We start from the raw sequence: 26,355 nt of genomic DNA on the forward strand, positions 1-26,355 counted from the left end.
TTATGAAAATGTGTGTGAAATATTTTGAATTGAAATATTCACAGCTTAAATAAACAACAATGTTAAATTTCAGGACATAAAAATGCAAGCCCTGGAAATACAAGGCATTAAAATGCAAGCACTGTTACTTGCAATGCATCTTTTTTTTCGATTTGTGGAATTCAGCAAGCTTTATGTTTCAAAAACTATTGTCATTATTCTGCTTCCATACTTCTCATTCTTTATTTTCCCTCTGACTCGTCTGTTCGTTCTCTAGCAAGTGGTTCAACTCTGACTGGGTTCAGAAGCATCTCATGTCTTTCTTAAACATCTGTTCAAAGTTTTGAAGGGACAACCCAAGCTGAGGCTAACCGAGCTCATGAATTTATGCAGGAGCACATGCTGTGTGTCTCCAAAAGGCCTTGTCTCCAACCACTACCTAACCTGTGATGTCCGAGCCGCTAACGGGCACTTGAGATTCCACCCACATCACTCCAGGAAAACCAAACACCCATCCGCCCACTATTCTGCAAACTCTGCCAGGCTCAAACCTCCTGTCTTCAGCACGTCGTTATCCGTAACGTACATATTCAGGGTTATGGATTTGCCATCCCAACCTGCATACCTCGCTTCACATTCGATGGAATATAAGTAGAAACGAATCAGAGCTGACAGCATCTCCAGCACTTCCTGGATATAAATAAATATGAGGAAGGAAGGGGCACCCATCATGCAATTTGTTTTCCCTTCACCTGCGAATTAAAACCACGATTATTTCGGTGTCCAACAAGAACACTGGAGGTCACACTGTACAGACTGCTTCCGTTCTGCAATGCTGATTTTTATTTCTCTTGCTGTACGCTGCCTACGCAGGTTCAAGTATACACTTTGAGTAGATGCCCCTGATGCTCTGTATGTGGCGTTCCCCGTCTGCTAGCGTGGTTTAAAGGTCTCGTGCAGAGGTTTACATTAAAGACTTTTTGTCTTTTCTGTCTCAAAAACAATTGCGTGTAATTTGCATTTATTGGCACATAAGCAGATGCTGAGATGTAAAAAATGAAAAGAAGCTGTGCTGCATGGAAATGGACCTTGGGGGTAAAAGGAGGAAAAACATCAGCAATGCATGCTGGGAGATACATTCTTTGGTCAAAGTTGCTTTGTTAAAGCAGTGAAGTGTTTGAGTGACGTCCCCCCAGCTCCTCAATCTGCCAACATTTCCCAATTGTGACGAGACCCTCGCTGTGACATATGGAGCTACAATAAAATCTCATCTAAGCACTGATTGCAATGTGCCATAAACTCTCAGATCAGGCTGTAAGCACAGCTCAGTAGTTCAGGGTTTTTCTAATAGCCCACATTTGAGGTTTTTAACTCATTCCTCTCCCATAACTGGAGAACAACACAGATGTCTAAGGAGCTTTCATTATCACAAAGCCATGAACAGACAGAAGATGTCTAAAACTTATTTGGCCAGAAACATATTCAAGTGAACTTTTAACAGAAAAATGAGTCCTACATGCTTTTAATCTACTAAAATAAATTAAAATCAAAATTAAAATAATATAATATATATTTTTCCGGCGTGAATATCGGAGTGCGAATCCGTCATTTGCCGAACTTTTTTTTTTCTCCCTTTTCAAATTTCATCACATCGGAAAGGCATTTATGTTCAATAAAAAAATATATATATTTTTTTTAAATCTCACCTGTTATGACGTCAAGTTTGAGAAACTGCTATTTCCTTGTGGCATTTATAATACAACACATATTTGCATTCTGACATTTCCGAAACATAAAATGTGATATCAAAGCTAGAATCAAGCATACTTAGAAGTATTTGTGCTATGATAATTCATTTACAATTCATGAATTGTACCTTCTGGTTACAAAAAACGCTAAGAGAAATCATATTCCTAAACATCAAGACACCTGAGAACACATGTGAAGATTTAGTCTCAAATCTGCATCAAAGAGCTCAAAGACTTTCAATGAAGAAACACTGCTACCATAGCAACTGCCCTGGTGACCATAGCTACTGTCCATCACAACAATGTCACATGTTTTGAACTATTGAACACAAAATCAAGAACATCATGAATCACTCAAACTAAGATTAAACAAACACCCTGAGGCTTTTATGATGAATATAACAAGCGCATGTTTTGTTATTAATGAATTGTTCGTGTGAATCTGCAACTAGCAAGCTCTGTTTTTGTTAGCACGGTACATACTGTTGGCTCCATTCTCCGGCTCTCGGTAGGCGAACTGCAGCGTGGTATCAAGTGTCCTGAATCCTTCCCGCAGAGAGTGATGTTTGTAATACTCGATCAACTCCTGCATTAAACACACACATACGCTCAACATGATGCAAGCTCGCATTAAAAAGGGTAAATATCTACAGCCTTTAAAAGGGAAAATAAAAAATAAATATATGAACTGATTCAATATGACTCCAGCATTCGCAATCCAATAATGTTATTTAACTGGCATTTGCGAGCTCGAATCTAAAAGCACTTTCAAAAAGAAGCTGACAAAAGACATTTGATTTTCCTGCAGAATAGAGACATTAAGCAGCATGATTTCCTAATGCCCTTTAGAAGGCAAACAGATGACAAAACAAAAGGGATCGTAGAAATGATACAAAGAGATTCCAAACGTAATAAGCTGGTATAATGCAAACATTTATCTTTATTGTGCCGACCTTAAAAACATATGAGCGTAACATTTACTTTTCACTTTATATGATAAAGACGTTTTAATAATATTCTGGCACAAAACATTAGCACTTACTAAAATGCTTCTGAACTTCCTGTTTTCTGCAATGTGGAAGAATCCCTCCTTTGTTAAGATCTTGATGTGTTTCACGTCGTTGTTGTACCTGTGGGCCATGAATAAATGATGAGAGTAATTTTCTGGTGATCATTGCGATCGATGCTGCCTATCCCCTATGGGGAGCTGCCATAGTAATGCATGGGGCAAAGAGCTTTTCATGCAGGGAGAAGGGGTCGATAGCGAGGGGTGGGGCGTCTCCATTAGTCCTTGGATTAAAAGTTATGAGCTCACATTTTTTTTTAGAGAGAAAGCGCACAGGACCATCTAAAATCACTGAAAAAATGGCAACTCACGGGGCAGCTTTTGTCTTTTGGCCTTGCGCTTGAACACACACACACACACACACCATAGACTTGTTCTATTGTTGTTTGGGTTTTGTTGTTGTTGTTAATCATTAATATAGTTGTGGGTGGAATACTGGTCTTATGAAACTACTACCCCTATACTTTTTATACTATTTGTTCTTTCTAAATTACACGGTAAAATAACCAAGTGTGCTGTTTTAACTCACTTGATGCTGATGGCATATTCGTTAAACTCTCGGCTTCTGTGACGGACCAGGTATGTGCTGCTCCTCCTGTTGAGGAGCGCTGCCTCTGCCTGCAGCCTCTCCATTGGGCCTGCGAACCTGAACGAAAGGTCAGAGATGAGAGGTCAGGGGAGAAGACTTGATGGGCAATATATGAGCTTAATAGCTAACAGGGCAATTATAGTGCTGACCAGTGGTTGCACCCAAAATGAAACATGTATTTACATTTATATTTACTGTATTAGAGCAATATAGAAAAAAAAAATTGGTAGATGGTAATAACAAAAATAAAAATATATATCATTCTGGTAGTGAGAATGAAGATCATACCAAGGCTGAGAAGAGTAGTCAACAGGTTTGGGTACCTAAAAAATAAAAATGGATAAAAAAAGAGGTGAGAAACGGGATTAAAGAAAGAAAGTAGAGCACACGCTTTTGTTCTTGAAATTCAACTCAACCTGATTTCCATACAGTATTTTTAACTCACAGCTCAAGTCTGGGACAATACAGCTCATATTAGCGCTAAAATCTGCCCCACTTACCGTATCTTTTTACAACCACAATTGGTTTTCTAAATGCACTCATAAAGATAACCTAGCATATTTTTTTCTTAAAATGACTTGTACATAATTATGATTGTAAATCATCGTGCAATAGCAGGGCATGTGAACAGAATGTGATAACACACTATTCACAAGATAAACCAGTGTTGCAGTAAACAAACACACAATCACCCACAATGCATCTGTCATTCAAAGACAGCCCTGAAGTGGTGCTTTCATACCTAAACCATTTAAAAACAACAAGCACACAAGGACAAGTCTACCTTGCCTTGATCATATTTGTTTTGTCTGGCAGAGAATAGAGAATGATTTTAGCATTATAATGTAATCTGGTATTTGTACTCACACATGGGCAAGGCTTCACTGCGTCGCTTGGAAAGAAGCCAACCTCCTTAGTTGCCAGGACTTTACCCTGAAACCATGGCAGATAATTACATTACGTTCAGCTGGGCAACTCCTCCTCAATAATTCAGTAACAATTAGTACTTAACACGACACGCAACAAATTTACAGCCGAGAGTTCATCAGAGCTGAAAAAGTCTTGGGAGAATACAAGAGGAACACAAGGAGAATGAGGAAACAATATAATGCATCCAACAGTCTGTTTTTAAAATATCCTCTGCAGTGAATGGGTGCCGTCATGAAAGAGAGTCCAAACAGCTGATAAAAACACCACAATAATCCACAAGTAATTCACATGACTCCAGTCCATAAATTAACGTCTTGCTTGCAAATTATTGTGTTGTTTTTATCAGCTGTTTGGACTCTCATTCGACGGCACCCATTCACTGCAGAGGATCCACTGATGAGCAAGTGATGTAATGCTAAATTTCTCCAAATCTGTTCTGATGAAGAAACAAATTCATCTACAGCTTAAATTGCCTGAGGGCGAGTAAAATTTCAGCAAATTTTCATTTTTGTGTGAATTATTCCTTTAAATAATTGAAATTTAAGGTAATACATTTAGACGGTAGATGTTAACATGCAAATGCAAATAGCATGCAACAAGGTCTGTAATATCAAAATTCAATTTAATAAACTGATAGTATGTTGAAAATCAGAAGCGAGAAAATACACTCAATGCAATCTGCATGTTTATCTAATTGACAAATAATTTATATACAGCTGCTTCTAGAAATAAAATGATCTTCCGATACAGCTGTCACTGATTTAACAACAATTGATGGTTCTCCAGCCCAAAGTGCCAGTAATGCTCAGATCTTTCTCTTCCTCCTCCTTCTCAGACGGTCTTCCAGTGAGATGTAGAAAGTGCATTTCTGTCTCATCTACCTTTTCCTTAAACAAATTTGATTTGTAAGTTGATCCTTAAGCACACCCTACCACCCACCACCCCAATGCATTTAGTGCATTGATATTTTATCAGCACTCACGATGCCGCCCCACTATTGGTTGTTGCTCAGATAAGAGCCTAATAATGATTAAACTCATAACCCTGTTAGATCAAACAGATAGCAACCAAAGGCCCAAATGAAATTACAGTGAGTGATTGCGTTTGTCTAGGCACCAGAGCGGCAATAATTGTCTCCGGGTTACCAGGGCTACGAGGGCTCTGGTCGTCTTTTGCTCCGTCCGGAGCTGCCGCTGGATATTATGAGGTCTCAGGTGACACGGGCGGTGTAATTTTGCACGAGTTCAATTTGAATAAATCAACTTCCGGGTGCATGGGACAGCTGGGCGTTCGGAGCCTGCAGCGGACGGCGGTCTTAGAATGAGGCAGAACGAGATTAACATGTTAAAACAGGGCTGTGGAGAAGCTTCCTGGACAGCTGGACTCGTAGGATGGAGAGGGATGTAGGGACATTCGAGTGTGTGCCAGGCTCTGCCAGTTCTCTGGCTCTCTGGACAATCATTGGCTGGTTTCCTCATTGCCTTGACGCGTAAATAACCAGAGCAAGAAGAGCGGGCATCAAGATGGACTGCTTTGGCTTTTGTGTCCCATCCCAGAAGAACATTTGATTGCTCAAAAGTTGCACTTTTCATAGTTCAAGAAACATTATTAACTCAATTGTTTCAACTTTGTCTCAGGTGTGCCTCCTTAAGAGTATTAAATGCTGACTCATACAAATAAGACAAAAATGAAATTATTTGTAGAATTTGATTGGACATGCTCAATTAATTTAGTTTGTTTTTGCAAATCTGAGCACAGTGTGTGACTAGTCTTTTTATCACAAGCCTTCAAATTCAGACAGTTTTGACCATTTATATCAAAATAAAAATGTGTCTTTTTTCATTATTAACTCATATGCTTTAGTTCTGTGTTAATTGCTTAACTATTAAAAATCATTTTTATTAATTGAAATAAATCTGAAATCAAAACGTATGTTAGATTAAAAAAAAATTAATTAAAAGAATTAAAACTAAAGTATCACTGAAATAAATATAATTTAAAGCTAGAAATATAAAACAAATAAAATAAAAATGACAAGGAATATAACAAAATTACTAAAACAATTACTAAAATTAAAACTCAAAATATAAAAATAAAAGCTCATTCAAAATGTTAATAACTACTGGTTTATTCTTTGATTTAGTTATGGCACAGCCACAAATAACTATATGATGCATGCTAGCTACTTCCACTTTCTCATTCTAGACAGCAACTGATTGAACCAAAAAAAAAAGACTATTTTGATTAGTCTTCCAGGCAGAGAAAGACTGTAAACTGTAAACTAAATGCATATATCTGCTAAAAGTTTAGGAGCATAATAGGACAAATAGACACTGCTGAGGTTTACAGGAAAGTGATTAGCATTATACTCCAAGAAAGAGTTAATCATTCATCTGAACCCATTTCTGTGATTTTCTTTTGTGTGGCTCATGCCAGAGAACTGCATGTGCACCAACACCTCCTATCAAATGACAACGTGACAAATAAAATCCGTCATCAAGCGCGTGGCTGCTCTCTGGGCGTTGTGCTGGTCCGTGTTGTTTTGTATGGCTATGAAACCTAACTTACAGCTTTCTTGTGTTGACAAAGGGTTGGATTAGTTAGCATTTCACAGCGAGTCACGCTTAGCAAAGCATAACAACACAGCCGCTCGGCCTTTGCCACAAACACGAGAGGCAATCAATTAGCAGCTGAACGCGTGCTAGCATTATTCCTGCAGGGCTGTATGAAATGTTTATGAGGAGCAAGTTTAAGATGTAAAACTGTCTCACCTTCCACCAGCAGCTACGGATGTTTGCCTCTATCAACTCGATGACATCTCCAACCTGGATGTTGAGCGGTGGGCCACAGAGGGGGCTTGGAACCCCATAATAATTACGGATGACCGTCATTTTAGGGAGACCTAAAACAAACAAAAAAAGAAAAAATGTTAAAATAATGTATGTGTGTGTGTTCACCAACAAGCATGCTAAACTTTGACAGAGTGTCATTACTGCATGTTTTGACACTCTGCCACATAAAGAACAGGTTTATGTACGTGACGCTGTGATCGTAAATCACCACAGGTGACAGCAGAATTCCATCAATCCATCATAAAAATGTCAGCGAGCTCGTGTTTTGTCTCGAAAGTTCGTGCAGTCATGCATGCAGTGCATTCATGCAGACAGTCTGCTGCAACCTCCACAACCTAGCATTTAAATCATTGCTGGCCTTGTTTGCACCATTGCTTGATCATTTTAATGAAAAACAAACAAACAAACAAAAAAACTAGTATATAAATTAAGCTTATACTATATCTAGCATATAAAATAAGTTTAAAATAAATAAGCACTAAAATTACTAAAATGAAACAAAACTTTTAATAAAATAAAAATTGAAAAACTGAAAATATATACATAAAAGCACATTCAAAAAATTAACAAAAAGTCTGTAATATTAAAAGGCAGGCTGTTGCATCCTGCACAAAACCATAGCTGGCCTTGGTATGCCATTCCTTGATCGTTTTAACGAATCAAATACTAAACCAAAATCTAAAATAAACCGTGCCTCAGCGGACACAATTCATTCTTAGCAAATTTCCCCCAGAGTGTTTAAAAAGACCAGCTGACCACAAACATCAGCTGTTCAGTCTGGCTATTACCCTAATTAGTTTCAAGACCCTTTTTTATTCATTCAAGTAATTGGATGCACAGGTCTCATGCTGCAGGCAGAACTGTGCGGAGCGGACAGTCGTTCAGACGCTCTAGTGAGCTATGAATGAGTGTGTTTGTGTGCGCAGGGCTGCTTTGCTGAAGGGTCAATAGTGATGGTCTCAGCTGGTTGCTGCACCTCTATATATTCTGCCGTTCTGATGATGAGAGGCGAGTGGAGACTCTCTTAACGCAACCAGCTGTGGCTGAAGCCTTCCAGCCCAGCAGATCACCCAGGCCCTGGGCCTTCGAGCACAGCTGGCTGTCTTTGAAGACGCTTTATAAACAGTGTGAGCGTGTGCTTCTCTGTAGGGAAGCGTCTTGCTGGCATGCTATGCTAAGAACCTTTGTGCACAAAGGCAAAGTGTCAGCACCAATAAACACTAAAATGCAGTTTTGCATCAAAACACCTCATGAAAAGGTCTCCTAAATGTGCTAAAAGTAAACAAAAGAGCAGGTTTTGAAGTTTACAGTACAAAAGGGCTCACTATAACACACCTCTCCTCAAAAAAACAACACTATTTCAGGTATCATTCATGCATAAAGATATAAAGCGATTGCACATGAAATAAAAAAAAAGTCAGCTGAATGAACAAGCATTGTTTTGCAGTAAGGCTGTTTTTTGATGAAGACAAATCTAGCGGCGCTGTACAGGCAGGATGGAACTACTTTAATTCAAAAGGAGAGATTCCCATGACAGCAAACACTACACAGAGGCCTTCTCTCACCATAACTTTAATGAATCTACCGACCCCAATATTGTGTGGGATCAGGAGGCCTCTCGTGGCTCCAGTGGGCGTATCGTGATGGGAGGCGGTAAGAAACAACAACTTGCAATTTAGCTTGATTCACACATTTATTTCAAATATTCATGACGCTATTAATAACAAGGGCGAGGGAGGCGTGAGCGTGACGCTCCATCGGCACGCAGACATGCTGTCACTGAACCTGTATCCCAGGTAGACCTCATGGGTATTGATCAACCCATCAATGGCGCTGTGAAAACATAATTCCAGATAATGTGGCCCTCTTTACAACAGGCTGATGGGTGGAACGACTAGTGCTGAACACTATAAGTGATGGAGATAATACAATAATTCTCAGCAGGGTTTACTTTTTAAAAGGAATAATAGGGCATTTATTATCTGCAAGACAAATTAATATCTCATGTATATACGTAGATACATGTTAATTACCAAAAGAAAGAAAGAAAATTTAAAAAATAATAAATAATTCATTCACATTAATATATAACAAATCAGCATATTAGAATAATTTCTGAATAATCATGTGACACTGAATAGTGGAGTAATGATGCTGAAAATTAAGCTTAGATTTTAATGAATATTAAAATAGAAAAACGTTATTTTACATTGTAATAGTATTTTTCTATATTATTGATCAAATAAACGCAGCCTTGATGAAAATTCTTTAAAAAACTTACTGATCCCAAATTTTTGAACGACAGTGTATATAATAAAATTGACATTATTTAAAAAAAAACGTTAGTAGTGCTTGTTTGTTCAGGAAAGGGTGAACAACCAACCAACCGAACCAAATAAATAAATAAATAAATCATAAGCATAAAGGAAAATATTTTTTGAAAATACTGGACATGAGAATTAAGGCCTAAACATGAGACGTGAACTTTTTAAAAACTGCCTGTGCTAATAGTTTAAACTGAGGGTCTTTCCACAGCTTAAGACACCCACATAATACGATTAGACCGTGAGAACATACACTGGAAGAAGTGGGTTAAGTCATTTGCACCGAGGGGTTGTGGGAATTATAGACTGGATTGTCTACTAAGCGACTATCTTTGCAGGCAAAGCTAAACAATAGAGCTAAAGGGGTTAAATATTTTCCCGCTCATATCTGATTTTCATTTGACATCAAGTCCTTGTTACGTGTATGAGCTTGCCTTCACAGCAAATGACAACACTACAGACTTAAAATTCGCAATCTAGCTCAGATTGGAGAAGTATGCAATGTACACGACTATGTTTTGAAAGCATGAAACTCCACAGCCATAGCAATGACGAGCTTACCCATTTCAAAATAATCCTTTTGTGATCCACTGACAAAAGTAACAGCAAGCTGGTTTGTAACAATATGAGGGTGAATAAATAATGACAGAATTGTCATGTTTGGGTGAGCTGTCCCTTTAAGAATGCAAAATGTGACTAATTGTGTGTTCGTGATTTACCTGTGTCTCCTCCACAACCGGGTGTTTTTCCAATCTGTAATCAAAGTAAATAAATCGCATGATTCATACCGTTGCCAAACACAGAAATTGTAATGCATTAATAATTTGATGATTAAGTAAAACTTTGCACAAACATGCAATTAGTAAACACTGTTTGTCACACCACTGCACAAAAACACGTTCATCCTGTAGCATATGCACAAAGATGGAGAATTTCCTCCATGCAATTTACCATCAGTGTTGACCTGCACTCCAGGCTAATTGCATGTCAATATCCTTATTACATGCTATATAAATTACAATGGGTTTGTTATTGCAAAATGATGACCGTGCAATTAATAAAACTGGTGCGCAATTAAATAAATGCACAATCCATAACGTATATATCACTCTAAACTGCAATGAACTCTGGGCTAGAAACAATCTCATGTTTCCCCATAACCAGGCAATCAAACTTTAATAAAGTAATATTTCTTCAGTAACAATTCCATGAATGATGCCACAGCAACTTTAAAATGTATTGTGAAAGAGAATTTTCTATTTTAAATGGTAATCAATAGGAGTAAATGAGACCCTGAAGGGCACAACTAGATTCACAGATTCACTGGAAAAGGAACAGAAACCTCACCTGAGATCCGAAAGAACTGGAATCTGCAAGCATGTTGAAAACAGGCATGGTTAGAGTCAATCTACACTGTCAGACAAACACACTGTACAGACGCTGTCATTAGAGTGTGTGGAACACGTTATGCTGTGAACTTTTACCATTTGTTTTGTTATGCTGCAGATACCTGACAGCTGCGTGAGCTAAATTGACATGAGGGGCCGGGCTAGCTGGAGTTATGTACCAGGAGCCAGTCTCATTGGCTCCCGAGTGAGAGGCCGGGCTTGTACTTGGAGCATACATGCGAACTTTGTCCTGTTGCACTAGTGTACACCTCTAGGGCTAGTGACACACACACACACACACACACAGGCATAGGCACAGGAGTGGAACTTTGTGTACAAAACAACAACGAAGCCAGGCTTGACAAACACACACCCTCTGCATGGAGCTTTTCACACTTTCTTCATTTTCAGTTTCTGGAAATTTCCAGTGAAAACATCCTCATTTGTATTTAAGTTGTATTTTTGTATTGTGTTCACAAGAATTCTACAGATTTATTATTGTTCAACACCCCCCCCCCAAAAAAATCTCATTACCGTTTTTTTTTTTTTCAACTGCTTTCACACATTTTCAAAACTGCCTCTTTTAACACACAAATCCAAGAATTACACACAGGTTATTATAGTTTTTAATTTTTGAATTTATTTATTTTAATATCGTTTTCAAATTTGCTATAAAATTCAGTTTAGTTTTTATTAGTTTCATTAATAAATTTGTTAGTTTTAGTTTAGTTTTTATTTTGTGAACACATTTTTATTTAGTTTTTATATAGTTTAGTTTCAGTTTTAATGAAAGTTTAGCAGAATAAACAGATCACTTCCAGAGCGAAAGATGTAGGCATAATTTAACTTTAGTGAGGCAAACGTTTAGCGACACAAAAATGTTGAGATATTTAATATGAAAATAAATATAGCCTATTTTGGTTATATGTCTTTTTTCTTATTTAACCATAAACATTATATTGTAACTGTCGTGTCTTGTTCACTTTTCTGTGAACAGCCACGCATTAATCATAAGGGGAATCTGGGACTAATAAAATTCAATAATAATGGCAATCGCATTTAACAATAAAGGCTCATATTTGAATAAGTTATTTTCTTTATTTATGAAGAATTATAAGCGTGTGTAGGATTTGATTTAGCCTATGCATATTTGTTCGAAAGCCTGGAAGAGTGAGAACGTAATGATTACGAAAACGATTATTTTTGTTAATTATTATTTTATTTCAGTTAGTTTTTCAATAACTGTTATTTTCGTTTTAGTTTTTCAAATATTTTGACATTTTTATTTTATTTCAGTTTACATTGAAATAATTGTTTTTTCATCAATTTCATCGTTTTCTTCTTAGTTTTCGTTTATGAAAATAACCTTGGCACACACAAAATGCAAAATGCCTCACATCTCTTGCAAAATGAATCACTGCATTCAAAATATCACAAACACATCTCAAAAGCCAACATTTGCAAACACCTTTGCCATAATATTAATTCCTGTTAGAATTTTGTATCTTACATAGAGAATCAAGTGTTGTGTTTTGCATTGAAATTGAAAACTGAGTCAAAGGCAGAGAATTAGTGTATGGTTTTGCAGATTTAGTGTGTGGTTCTGGTGTTTGAGTGTCAGCTTTCAGAAATTGGGTGACAAGTAAAGATTTGGTGCATGAGCAGTTGAAAACAACCGTAAGAGTGAAAAAATATATATATATAATATTTTTTTTTTTAATGAAGAAATATTCAAAATTGGCAGGGCTTTTCAGTTTTTTTATTTTTATTTTTAATTTAGTTTTAAAATATGCATTTATATTTTTCAACTTGGAAGTCTAAAATACATTAAAACATTAATAAATTGAATAAATACATTATATCATACTTGCTTGCATGGTGATACCAGAATTTTGAGAGATTGAATCTTGAGAATTTTGAGAATCTACAAAATATATTTGACTTTCCATATCCCAGAAATCTTTTTATTTATATATTTTGCATATTTTTGGGAGGTGAAACCTATAGAAATTATGAATTTTTACATACATAATGAACTGTATGAATGTATTAAAAAAAGCTACACTCTTATTGCTAGCTGAAAGCACAATCAAATTAGCTAATGGGACATGGGATGTGCAGAACTGATGGGAGTTTAGAGAGAGCTCAGCTGTGCATAAAAACGGGAACGAGGAAATTCTACGGCAGCCCTGACTAATGCCTAGAACAATAAGAGCTGGCACTGTTGTCAGGCACGCACACACATGCATACATCATGGGTTCAGGAAGCCAACCAAGCCTGTTTGTCTGTTTGTCATCACACATCACGCTTATCTATGTGGCCTAGGTTGTTATTAGGAATCTCTGCATGTTGACAGCTTTTATTGCCCTGTCTGTTATACTACAGTGTAGGTCAATCATTAGTGTGCAGCGGGGTAAGACACCACATAGTGCTGAAACATGAGCCAGAGGCTCCAGCACAGCTCTGCAAATAAACGCTTCTTAATGTGTATGCACAGAAATTGCAAGATTTTGTTGTGTTGAATGCGGGGCTCACCGGCACTGCTTACACAGACGTCCACCCTACCAAGACACTCCTTATGGGCGCCAGCACCACATTTGGAGCAGCGGTAGCCTTGATAGAAGACTCCTCTGAGAACATGAACAAAAAATAGAACGATGGAACAATAGAAAGTATGACAGCACAATAGATATACAGGCAGGCAGGCAGGCGAACGATTGAGCGAGCGAACAAACAATAGATAGATAGATATAAATTGATTGATATAAAAACAAAAATGTAGGTTCATATGCAATTTTGTTTAGGCGTTATACCAAAAACAGCCACCGGGTGCCATTCAAACTCCATTGAATTTTTTTTAAAGCATTTCTTTCACATCACAAATCTATCAATTTCTCTCTCAATATTTAATCTATAACGAAATAACCACCAAATATGGAATTTTGAGACTCAGACCTTTCCAACACTATGCATTTTGTCAAGATTATAAAAAGTTTTGATTCTAAAAGACCGTAATGCATTTTGTAATACGACACTCCCGCTAAGGGGGAGGAGACCGCTAAAACATTTTGAAGCACTATTTCTATGGTAACGCAATGTCCGATTTCAAATTGGTTTTCACAAGATGAATTTTGAGATTTCAAGTTTTATAAAATAAATATTATAACAAATGCAGTATAAGCAAGAGCAGGAAGTCATGAAGTCACTTATAAAGAAATAAAAAAATAAGGCCAGACAACAGCCGAATGCTGAATTATACCTGTAGTCAAATACAAATTAAATAAATCGGTATAACAAATAAATAATACATTCAATATTTTGAAATGTTTAGATTTCATTTTAATAACTACATCGTTTAAGTTTTATCCAACACAGACTTGCTGCTGCTGTAGTTTTGTTAGTCTGAATAACTTAATGCACAGCTCTATTTTGACATCGGCTCGTCAGATGATTCATCCCGTTGCCACTGTCAATCATAGCAATGACCCGCGGCATGATTTACTGGATTCCCTCGTGTAAATTTAACATTCGTTTTTGTCATTCCTGAAACGGTATACGTGGAAGTTTGGTCCTCTTAGACAAACAAAACTTTTCTCCAAATTGTGAATGGATTATGTAGCGAAACCGAGCAAAGGGCGCTCCCCTTACAGCACAGTACAGTTGACCGGAAATGCCTGAGCTGGCTTATCTAAAACAGGAAGTAATTGTGCATATGGTCAATTGGAATGAAAAGCCTTAATCGATCCGATTGAGCTCGATCAGAATGAAATTTTGATCCGAATGAAGGAGGTGGTTTATTCCTTTTCTAATCCGATTGAGCGTGCATGTAAACACTCGATCGGATTGAAAACCGAAACTGAAAGGACTTAGCATGTGCAATGATGCAGAAATAGCGTAATGACGTATGACGCACGGAATGAGCGGTTCATCCTTTTGAATAAAGTGTTATAGAAATCTGTGTCCAGTCATTATAAAACTCTCCTTTCACTCGGCAACTGTAAAGTGGAGCAGGACAACTTCCATCAGTCCTTGTTTTGGATTCTCAGCCACAGGCAACCGGGGAGGGCGCGGGGAGGGGCATTTTTACTGCATGATAAATATGAGCAGCACGGCACAGTGATTTATATGTATATTTATCCAAAAATGGAAAAGTATTACTTCTGCAGTCAAAAACAAATAAAGAAACACTGTAGGAGAGTGGTTATTATGTGCAAACAGTGAGAAACTCTATATTTGTGGAGTGTGCACATGTAAAAAAAAAAAAATAATCCGATTTGAAGCCTGTGACATATAAACGCACACATCAACCCGATCGCTTTATTTAACATTCATGTAAACACTACATTCAGATTCATCAATCGGAATGAATTCAGTCCGATTTAACCAAGAATTGTGCATGTAAACGTAGCCAATGATAGAACGAATGATAAAACGATCAAATGATGGAATGAATGATAAAACGAATGATAGCTAGATAGATAAATAGAGAGACAGGCAGAGAGAAAGGAAGCGAGATAGATAGATAGATAGATAGATAGATAGATAGATAGATAGATAGATAGATAGATAGATAGATAGATAGATAGATAGATAGATAGATAGATAGATAGATAGATAGATAGATAGATAGATAGATAGATAGATAGATGCATCCATCATCTGCCAATTCATCAATTCTGAAATCACTGAAGTGATGATGATACATACACTTGATTTACCACTGTCACTTTCTTTCCCTTTCTAACTCTCTATAGGTGCAATATCGATCTCATTAAGGTGCATTGTGGGTAGACTGTGTCACTGCATAAAGCCTCTACGGTGAGCTCACCTCAGCAGCATTTTACACGAGCTGCAGGATGTGGTTGTCTCAAAGGTGTGCATGTGGAATTCATGGAAATTACTTTTCCCGCTCTCTGGACAGATGTTCGATCTGTTGAGAGAGAAAGAGAGAGAGAGGAAGTGGGTGTTAAAAACAAGCCTGAAGACCTTTTTGCATAACTGCAACTCACAAACACAGAACTGCTCGTTTCCATCTGTCGTCTGATCCCACCATCCAATCAGCTGTGACACATAAGGGTAACTAGACATTTGCATTTTCTGGAAAAAATGTCAGACGACCAAGTAAAACACAATACCACAAACCAGGGATGTTACTTATGAATTCCTGAATGTACAGCACATACTGTAAACATTTAAATTGTATATTCTAAATAATGATTTGTTTTATTATATTATGTAGTAATGTAGTTCTTGATCTTGCAATAAAATGATTTATAAATTGTTACTGAAGACAATAGACTCAAGGATCATGTGACACTGAAGACTGGAGTAACGGCTGCTGAAAAACATCAGAAATGAATTACATTTTAAAATAATTCAAAATAGAAACCAATAGTGATGCTGCTTTAATGTGCATTACTAATTACAGCATGAGCAGGAGTCATGATGTCGTCTATAGCACTATTATTTTTTTATAGTCCAAGACCCTCCACCCCCTTTCTGTGTCTTTCTCTTGATCCATCTCGAATAACCCTTGAGTGGCGAGTGCCCTCATAATAAAGGCTTTAACAAATGACAGATAACAGATCTGTGTGTGTGTGCTGAAGTCATGTCATTAACACTCAGAGTGTGCAACAGCACTGATATCCAATCAGCTTTCAGCTGCAGACTGATCTGATGACACATGACAGAGAGAAAGAGAGCACTGACTCGCCACTGTTCTCTAGAATTAATGAGCCCTTCAGATAAATCTGCTAAAAACGTGTTACCTAATTAATCAGAGCCCTGTCTCCTGTCTTTGGTGCATTACACTTTTTTTCTCCCGTTTTATTCTGAGCATTTGTTTTTTTGTGTGTGTGGATGTGCCCTTTTTGGATATGCATGACATCTGAAATTTTGTATTTTGCTTGTCTGATGGTTTATTGCGTTTTTCATCTACATTTTACTGATTGTTGCTGTCATCAGCCAGGAATTATAAATATATTTTCTCACTCTCTTTCTCTCATAGGTATGCTGTGGGATCACTTATTGCCTTAGTATTTCATAATACAAAGATTTACTTGAATCCGACTCTCCTAAGAATAGTAAATGGAATAAAATTAAAGTGAAGGAAGATAAAAAGCCTCTGGACGTGTATAAATTAAAAGAGAAATATCATAGAAAACAGGATTTTTTACACTTTTTTGATGTACCGTGTAGAAATAATATATTCTAATCTGCAATATCAGAAACTACCCAAGATTAAATATCAAAACAGATTCTTTATTTTCAGTTAACGTAGAAATCTTAAAAGTACAGTGCTTCAACAAAAACAGCATGTTTAAAACTGTTGTTCCAAACCCAAACAAATTTAGCCACTCTTTTTAACACTATTGCAATAAATAAAGCTTAAAAAAGAATGAAAGCACCATAAAATTAACAGAAAAGTGGTCCATATGCTATATTCCAAGTCGTCTAAAGTCTTATGCTAGTTTTAAGTGAGGAACAAGCTCAAATCTGGAACTATTTTCAATTGGCATCCACTGATTCTCCTGATCTATGTCCAGATTGTAACCAAACCTTTATTTTGAGTCCATTCTTTTTTAAATGACTCAGCTGACACAGGTTACAAACTGAATGATTCGTTCAGAAAGTAAAACTTAATGACTCAATGTTCCAGTCCCAGTGATTCTTGAGTTCTTAAGGCAAAGATTATCAATGAATAACTTTTTTTTTGATTGAAATTGGCATCTGTTTGTCACACAAAGCAATCATATAGTTTTATAAGACTTGAAATATAGTGCATGGGTCATATGGGCCACTTTTGTTATTATTCTTTTCCAGTGCAATATTCTCTGTCCCTATTCATTTTAGCTGCAAGATGAAACACAGTCATTCTTTATTTGTGTTCCACGGAAGGAAGGAAGTGATGCAAGACATGCGGGTCGGTAAATAACTGAATTTGGTGAGCTATTCCTGTAAACATCAGAGAGAGGGTGAAAATGGTCATATAACACTAAATTACAACCGGCTTTGGTGAAAGAAACATAATAAGTGGACTTCAGGGATAAAATATCTGCTGGAAAAGCACAGAATATATCCTCTTTAAAACAACCAAACTAACTAAAAGAAAAAGACTTGGTATATACTAGTCTATCTGCAAAACTGAACCAACCACTCTGATGGAATGAAAACCCTTTGGGTCACATTATGCTTTATAAGGTACACCATTGCAAAAATGCTTGGCTCAGCAAGTCTGTCCTCATTACTGTGTTTGTTCTGTAGTAAAAATAAAACACTAATCGTGTTTTAGGCTTGAATCAGGGCCAGGACATACTGTCATAGCTAAATCACGCGTTTGTGTCTGTTGTCAAGACAGATAACAAACCTGAAAAACAGGACAGTACAGTAAAGACCTTCAGGGACAACAAAACACTCACAATGCCATGCCAAACTGCTCCAGCCATTTCTTCTTCAGCTCCTTGGTTTTAAAGAAGAACTCGAAGCCGTTCTGACCCTGATTGTGTGTGAGGTAGAATCCGTGGCACCACTGGAAGAAAGAGAGAAAGCAAGAACATCCATGTTATAAATGCAAAACACACACAAATGCACAGATAAAGCAAAGACAAACACCGTCTTAAAGCCGTTTGATTCAAAACATCAAAGACGCTCCAACAAGTCTGAGACTACAAAGCCCTAGACCACATGATGGTGCGAGGGGGTCATTGTTGTTTATGTAAGACTGACGAAATGCTATTATCAAATCTATCAGAGTCATCCTGTTATCGTCTGATAGCACTGTGTTGACATTTACATCATATTGCAGCTGATGTAGATATTGACTGCACTGAACAAATGGATCAGATTTCATCATTTGCAAGATATGACAGTGTGGAGAGTCAGATTTGAAAAACAAACATCTATTTTGTGTGCAATGTGAACAAAAGCATAGAGAATGCAAGACGATAAGCAGTTATGCATCTGGACTCTAAGCATGTCTGTATGAAATTATTCAATTAATAACCAGAAGGGATTTGGTTGGAACATTTAGATTTTAAGAGCCATGTGAATATTATGTACACTACCATTCAAAAGTCTAGGCTCCCTTTTTCATATTTTTAAAAGAAATTTCTTATGCTCACCAAGGCTGCATTTATTTGATATACAGTAATATTGGAAAATATTATTAACATTTAAAATAACTATTTTCTATTTTAATATATTTTAAAATATAATTTATTCCTGGGATGACAAAGCTGAATTTTCAGCATCATGACTCCAGTCTTCAGTCACAATATCCTTCAAAAATCATTTCAATATGCTGATACTAATATAATAATTTTTATTATACATGTTAAAATAGTTTTGCTGCTTAATATTTTTTAAGATACTTTTAAGAATAGAGCTCTTAAAAGAACAGCATTTGAAAAACCTTTTTACTGTCACATCTGATCAATTTAATGCATCCTTGCTGACTGTAAGTATTAATGACATACACAAATAAATAAATGTAAAATAAATAGTAGTAATAAATAAATAGATAGCGTGAGTGGATCACAAGAGCCCAGTATGTTTTTTTTGTTTTTTGTTTTATTTTTGTATATAATAAAAAATCTGTTTGGAAGATAGGTAATGATGAGTTTATATCTCACAATTCAGACTTTTTTTCTCACAATTGTGAGTTTACATCTCACAATTCTGCCTCAGAATTGCATAATACAAACTCGCAATTCAGACTTTTTTCTCACAATTGCGTGATATAAACTCACAATCGTGAGTTATGAAGTCAGAATCACAGGATATACAGTAATCTCGCAATTGCGAGAAATAAAGTCAGCAATTGAGAGTTTATATATTGCAATTCTGACTTTTTTCTAACAATTCTGACTTTATTAGTCAGAGGGGGAAGTCGTGGCCTAATGGTTAGAGAGTCGGACTCGTAATCCAAAGGTTGCGGGTTCGAGTCTCCGGCCGGCAGGAATTGTAGGTGAGGGGAGTGAATGTCCAGCGCTCTCTCCACCCTCAATACCACGACTGAGGTGCCCTTGAGCAAGGCACCGAACCCCCAACTGCTCCCCGGGCGCCGCAGCATAAATGGCTGCCCACTGCTCCGGGTGTGTGTTCACGGTGTGTGTGCGTTCACTGCTGTGTGTGTGCATGATGGATGGGTTAAATGCAGAGCACGAATTCCGAGTATGGGTCACCATACTTGGCAGTATGTCACTTCACTTCACTTTATTACAATTGCATGTTATAAAGTCAGAATTCCGAAACTCGCAATTCTGAGAAAAATAGTTACAACTGCAAGATATAAATTTGCAATTCTGAGAAAAATGTCAGAACAGTTCACTTTTCAGGGGGGTTTTTTCTCGCAATTCTGAGTTATATCATGCAATACCGACTTTATAATTGCAACTGCGAATTTACATCAAATTGCGAGAAAAAAGTATTTTTTGACTTGTAAAGATAAAAAGTCGCAATTAACTTTTACCTGCAATTGTTGTTTTTTTCACTCATTATTATTATTATTATTAGCCAGGACTCTGATGAACTTCCCTCAACAAATCAGAAAATTTGAGGCATCATCAAAAGTACCCTAAAGGAACTCTAATAATAATAATAATGATGTTTACATTGCATGTGTTTACCAGCATAATTTCCCTTTCTTGCATGCACTCTCTCTGTCTTGTACATGTAATATTTACAGCATTATCTAACGAATAATCATCCTGGCACAGCAGCACGTAATGTAATATAACAAACGACATCATGTTTTCTAATTTAGCTGTGTCTGGTGTCGGCTGCGTTCGTTAGCAGTTGCTAGACGGTTTTTAATAGGAAACACCATCTGTGCGAATGAAAGCTGCTCTACTGCAGTAACTGATTATGGCACGACAGCATAACAGCACATTTGCTGCCCTCTGCTTCAGTGCAGCGAACTTTGGCGGCAATTAGGAGACCGGCTGCGCACCTTTCGGTTTTCTCTGTCTGAGGTCGGGTTGTTGGTGATCTTGAAGGAGTGGAGGTCAATCACCTCCTTCATCTCATAGTTATCTCCTCGTCGTTTGCATACGATCACGACAGCGTCAAACAGAAAGATGTGCCTGCAGCAGAAGAACGGCATAGATCAAACAAGAAGGAGAAAATATGAGAGGAGCGCTTGAGGGTGACACCTTCATAACCCTTAGGCCTTAGTAAAGACCTGCGGAGTTTCAGGCTGAGCAGAATTCCACACTTTAATCATCTCACCTGTCTTGTTTGGCTCGTTTGTCGACTGAAGCTACTCGCACTTCGCTGTCACCTTTTGGTCTCCCGTATTTACGGAGAGACTGATTCTGCAGAACATAAAAATGGTGCACATTCAGTGAAGACATGCTTGTACGCTACTAGCGGTCAATGCTCTTAAGTTAGACTAAAGTTCCACAAAACTGTTCAAAGCTTCATACTGTCTCTGCTTAACTACTTCGAGCAGTGTTGGGGAGTAGGCATGCAAATCAGTGCATTTTGCAATAGTCTGACACTATCTTGGGTGTTTTTAAAAAAAAGTTCAGCTTTTCCAGGAACATACAGTAGCATTTTTTTCAGCAAGTGTACCATAAAAAGGAACACACAGTCTTTTAACAAAACGAGCTAAAGAAATAATGAAATACACTTTCCTAAAAACATCTCTCTCAAGTTGCATAGCAAAGTATGATTCATGTTAGTAAACTTAATGGTTAATTATTCACTCATTTATTTTAATGATCTAAACAATGTTTTGTTTGTAGTGAAATATGCATTTTGTTAAATACTAAAATATTTTAATAAATTCTTTTTTTTATATTGTTTTATTAGATATATTGTGTATAGCACAATTTATAGTTTCTATATATAGTCTTTTACATTTTTTTTCAATTTATAGTTTTTTATATATGTAAATTGATTTTTATATATAAATATAAAAGTTTATAATTTATATATATATATGAGTGCATCAGAAAATCAGGTTGTAGTCATAAAACAAGTTGTTAAGGATAGAAGCAATGAGGGTGACAGCAGTGATGAAGAATAGGTTGTTATGGAAATCAGGCATTTGGGTACATTATTGTATGCCAGTTTGAAAGATGTGATCCATACAACAACCAGAGGTCAGGAAAGATGCCTATGTCTATTGGCATTACTATACTGACAGGCTATAGGGATGTATATATAAGGATGACTGCACAAGTCAACATCTACTTATGTGTAGGATACACTGAAAAAGAAGAGTCTTGTTGACTTTCACTTGTGCTACTGTAATTGATTTGAAATTCCAAGGTGAAACACAATGTTAAAGTTGTTTTAATGCTTTTGAAACACTAAGACATGGTTTTCAGGCAGTGAAATTGAATCCGAATTTGTATCAAGTTTTAGAAGTTTTCACGTGCGAGTTCCAAATCAAATATAGCAGCACAAGAAAAAAAATGAATGTTCATAAAGATTTTTAATGTTTTTTGAAACCGTAAGACCTTTTCACTTTTTTAAGATAGTGAAAAAGCATTTGATTGTGTGTGAAGTTTCAGACAATTTGGCAAAAATAATTTACCCTAATGGGACAACGTTAGTTATAAATGACGGAATCCCCCAAAAAAAGGTCAAAGGTCACATGAAGAAAACAAAGTTTGGAAAATGATTTTAATCCTAAATATATGTAAAATATAAAGTCAATTATTTTTTAAATTGTAAATTCACAATTACTCCTATAGAAGGTTAATTTTAGTTAATTTTATTTTTTTAAAAATGTCAAGGGCAAATTAAACAATTTAAGGCTTAAAACTACTCCAGTGCAATGGGGGACTTCATCTGAAAACAGTATTGGATGTAAATGATCTGGTCCCAGCGAATATTGAGGTGGATTTTTTTTTTTTTTTTTCTGGTTATAATGTAGCTATACTGTTTTAAAAGTGTAGTTTTTACAGTAGCTTCCCCAAAACTGCTTTTTAAATAGTAGTGAAAACAAGAAAAAAACAAGATTTTGCTCACAAGGTTTTCTATAGATTTCTGGTACTGGTCGATGTCTCGTAGAGTCTCGATGTCTCTTTTCACCTCGTTGACGTACTGAGCCAGATCCTATAGAGAACACAAACACAACACCATAACATTCAACACACTTTGACCTGAAGACACACAAGGAAGTCTTTCTAGTTGTGCGCTAAAAATAACAATACTTCCTCTCTAGCTTCCTTATTAACAATCTCAGCCCATGTGATGTTTTCAAGGGACTCATTTCCGTCTAAAAATGTAAAATAAGATTTAGTGTCTGAAAAGCGAGGCTTATTTGACAAATCTCATTCTGAACACTGCGAGTGGAGTTTAGCGACTCATTCATCATCACGTATCTAGAATAATCAGAGAGTGGGGGGCTGGATCGCCCACCGCGAGGATCTTTAAAGGGGAGCACTTGAGGAGGTTAACCGCGTTAGCCCGATACCCCAATCAATGCTAAGTGGCTAATTTATCCAAATGAAATCATCACAGCCCTCGGTGCAATCTGCACAATCTTTTCAGCTTGATTTGCCTCAATTACCGGACGGTTACCTGTCAAGATGCATTCAGCACCATCTTGATCATGTCTGAGTCAAGAGGGCCACATTGATTTTCAACAAAAGTTTTCTTACGAAAAAGTTGATGCATGAACATCCCAAAAAAAGCTAAAAGAGAAAGAAATTTGTCACTGTTGTAATTTCAAATTAAACAAGGCATCTAATATTAATCAAGATTGGTGATTAAAAGGCCTGTGATGACCTTAGATTTAGCTAAAAGCTAAATGTGTGTATGAGAGCAAATAACAGGGTCTAGGTGTCACACAAAGACTGTAAAAGGCCCAATGTGTCAGTTTATGGTTCATATGAGGGTTCACACTGGTCCAGACTTCTCAGTGGACCACTACCCAGAAGTCCCTGCAACAGACAGCTTATGAAAAGGATATTCAAATGCTCAACTCACCTTCATGGCATCCAGCGCTTGCCGTAAATTACTCTTGTCTGTGCCATCATGGGTGTGTTTCACCAGTTCCTGTCAGGAAGAAAGCGGGATATGAGTTTTTACGGGCCGTGTCTCAGTGTCTTGTTATCACCAGATGATGATGAACGCAGCAAACAGTCAGATGTACAGGAGTGAAGCCGTGCCGGAGGACATCTGTCAGTCTCGCACGCTCTCATAACTCCTACTCATTACCATGCAGATTGTTTACCAACAATATAGAGACATTTAGATAGCAATAATCTGAAATGTAATGCCATGCTCTTGTGTTTTAAATTGAGTAAACACAAGTAATTTTGTTATATTAGAGTGATAATTTGACTTTTCCTAATTCAGTGACACAGAATGGGACTTTACAAAATTATTGATTATTTGATTATTATTAAATTATATATATTTCGTTTGTCTTAATTTTTTAGAATTTGTTTTCATTTGATTACAGAAAACAAAAATAACTCAATTATTGCCCTGACATTTTTTTTATCCACTTGCATATTTGCTACATGAGCAGTATGTAAACCTATCGCATAAATTATTCCACTGAAATACACCTATTATAAATAAAATTGCAATTTCCGTTGACAGAAAAATATAATGTAAAATAAATTAATAAATGTATTAACCAAGGAATTGAACCCAGGAGGAAATGTTTTTATGGGATTGCCCATATTTAATATTAGCTGAGCAGGATGGTGCATTAATAAAGTGTTAATTTTTACTTCACTGTTACACTGAGAGAATTTTATTTGATTTCACATGTGTATTCATCAATCCCTGCTCCAAAAAAACAGGAGGTGGCTCTGATACAATTCAAAGAGTAAGCCAAAAATAATTAAATAAACAAGGTGATTGTGTGGCATGCATTACAATACAATGATAATACAAACATACACAGCATGGCATGTCTTTCTATCTTACTTTCTCTTTTGGCCACACACACACACACACAATCTGAAATAATATCCCAACCTACATCGCAGGTTCAAGAATTGAAATGAGAAGCAAAAGGTTTTTTTGGGGTTGAAATTGCCTTCCTGCTCCAGGATGAAGTAAACAAGACATCTGGGCCAGTCTGTAGGATAAGGGAGGGTGCTATGAATGTCCTTTACTCAGGTCTGATAAATGGCTTCCTTTTGGCCTAAGAGATATATTGCCATCCAGCACAAGCCAAATCCCCTGCGTCAGTCAAGCTGAACCTGCGCATTATTATCAGCAGAAAGACGGACATCACCTTATTTTTCATTCTCACTTCCTTCTGCCCTCACACAGCGAGAGAGATAGAAAGAGAGAGAAAGGAGGTATGACACGAACACAGAGATTACCGCAGAAATAAAATGCAGCCAATCTCTTATCCAAACATTTGCAGAATTCCAGGAGAATATCGTTCGAATGTGATTTCACAGGTCTGCATCGCAGTATTGTAATGTCTGGTCCACTTTGCACCTTTTTATTTCTAATAAATACCAAACTGTTCAAACTCTTCTCAAAATGTGTCACTTTGTTGCTATCATTGTGAACAACTCGAAAAAATATTACCACTTTAAACTGATATTTATTGGCTTAGTCAGAATATTTTCTTAAAAGCATAACTTTTTACATCCCCTTCTTTGTATGGTTACACTAAAAATATCATTTTCTAAATCTGGACATACACTATCATTCAACAGTCGGTAAAAATGTAAATTTCAGTAAAAAAAGCAATGCTTTTGGAAGAAGTATTATGCTCACCAAGACATGGTCCACTTTATATCAAGTGTCCTTAATACCAGTGTACTTACGTAGTAATTAGATGTGTACGTAGTATGTAACCACAGTGTAAGTACACATTGATACATAGTATCTACAGCTCTAATATTTCTGTAACTACACACATGTAAAAACCCTCAAAATAGTATGTGTAAGTACAAATGTGTAACAGGACATTGGTAACAACACTTTTTTCCCTTCACTAAGTACTCATGTAACGGAAGTATACCGAAAGGAAGTATATAACTACATTTTGTAACAACAGTATGCATAAGAGTAATTGGAACAATTTGATCCAGGGGGTGGAAACGGGTAGGTTTAGGGATATGTGAAGTGAGAGGAGCTGGATCTCGAGTTGGTGGAGTTGGTGCACCACTGTAATACCAGTGTACTTATATGGTAACTCCTCAGGAACTGTCCACTTAATATAAAGTGTAACATTCTGTACTTACACATACCATTCAGTGGGTTGTTACATATGTGTAGTTACACAAATATTAGAGCTGTAGATACTATGTATCAATGTGTACTTACACTGTTGTTACATACTACATACACATCTAGTTACTATGTAAGTACACAGGCATTAGGGACACGTCTTATTATTATCAATGTTGCAAACAGTTATGCTGCTTAATAGTTTTTTGTGGAAACTATTTTACATTTTTCAAAATGCGTTTATTTAAAATAGCAATCTAAAAGTTGAATAAAAGTATTGATTTCTTACACCCCATAAGCAAATAATAAATCAATT

At 36.7% G+C, this 26,355-nt stretch overlaps 1 protein-coding gene across 1 annotated transcript in view; it reads right to left on the reverse strand.

Moving 5' to 3' along the window:
- The window catches only part of LOC306863633 (guanine nucleotide exchange factor VAV3-like), a 76,684-nt gene that overhangs the window by 8,468 nt on the left and 41,861 nt on the right, over window positions 1–26,355 (reverse strand). The window contains exons 11-25 of the mRNA XM_079407122.1: window positions 23,820–23,888; window positions 22,857–22,943; window positions 21,105–21,190; window positions 20,827–20,959; window positions 18,296–18,405; window positions 15,706–15,807; window positions 13,413–13,507; window positions 10,836–10,858; window positions 10,208–10,241; window positions 7,084–7,214; window positions 4,250–4,315; window positions 3,671–3,705; window positions 3,323–3,439; window positions 2,770–2,857; window positions 2,211–2,313 (exon numbers count right to left, since the gene is read on the reverse strand). Coding sequence (XP_079263248.1) covers window positions 2,211–2,313; window positions 2,770–2,857; window positions 3,323–3,439; window positions 3,671–3,705; window positions 4,250–4,315; window positions 7,084–7,214; window positions 10,208–10,241; window positions 10,836–10,858; window positions 13,413–13,507; window positions 15,706–15,807; window positions 18,296–18,405; window positions 20,827–20,959; window positions 21,105–21,190; window positions 22,857–22,943; window positions 23,820–23,888 — 1,279 coding nt within the window. The remainder of the gene's footprint in view (window positions 1–2,210; window positions 2,314–2,769; window positions 2,858–3,322; window positions 3,440–3,670; window positions 3,706–4,249; window positions 4,316–7,083; window positions 7,215–10,207; window positions 10,242–10,835; window positions 10,859–13,412; window positions 13,508–15,705; window positions 15,808–18,295; window positions 18,406–20,826; window positions 20,960–21,104; window positions 21,191–22,856; window positions 22,944–23,819; window positions 23,889–26,355) is intronic.

This window comes from Barbus barbus (genome assembly GCF_936440315.1).
Source record: "Barbus barbus genome assembly, chromosome: 44".
Classification (NCBI taxonomy): Eukaryota; Metazoa; Chordata; class Actinopteri; order Cypriniformes; family Cyprinidae; genus Barbus; species Barbus barbus.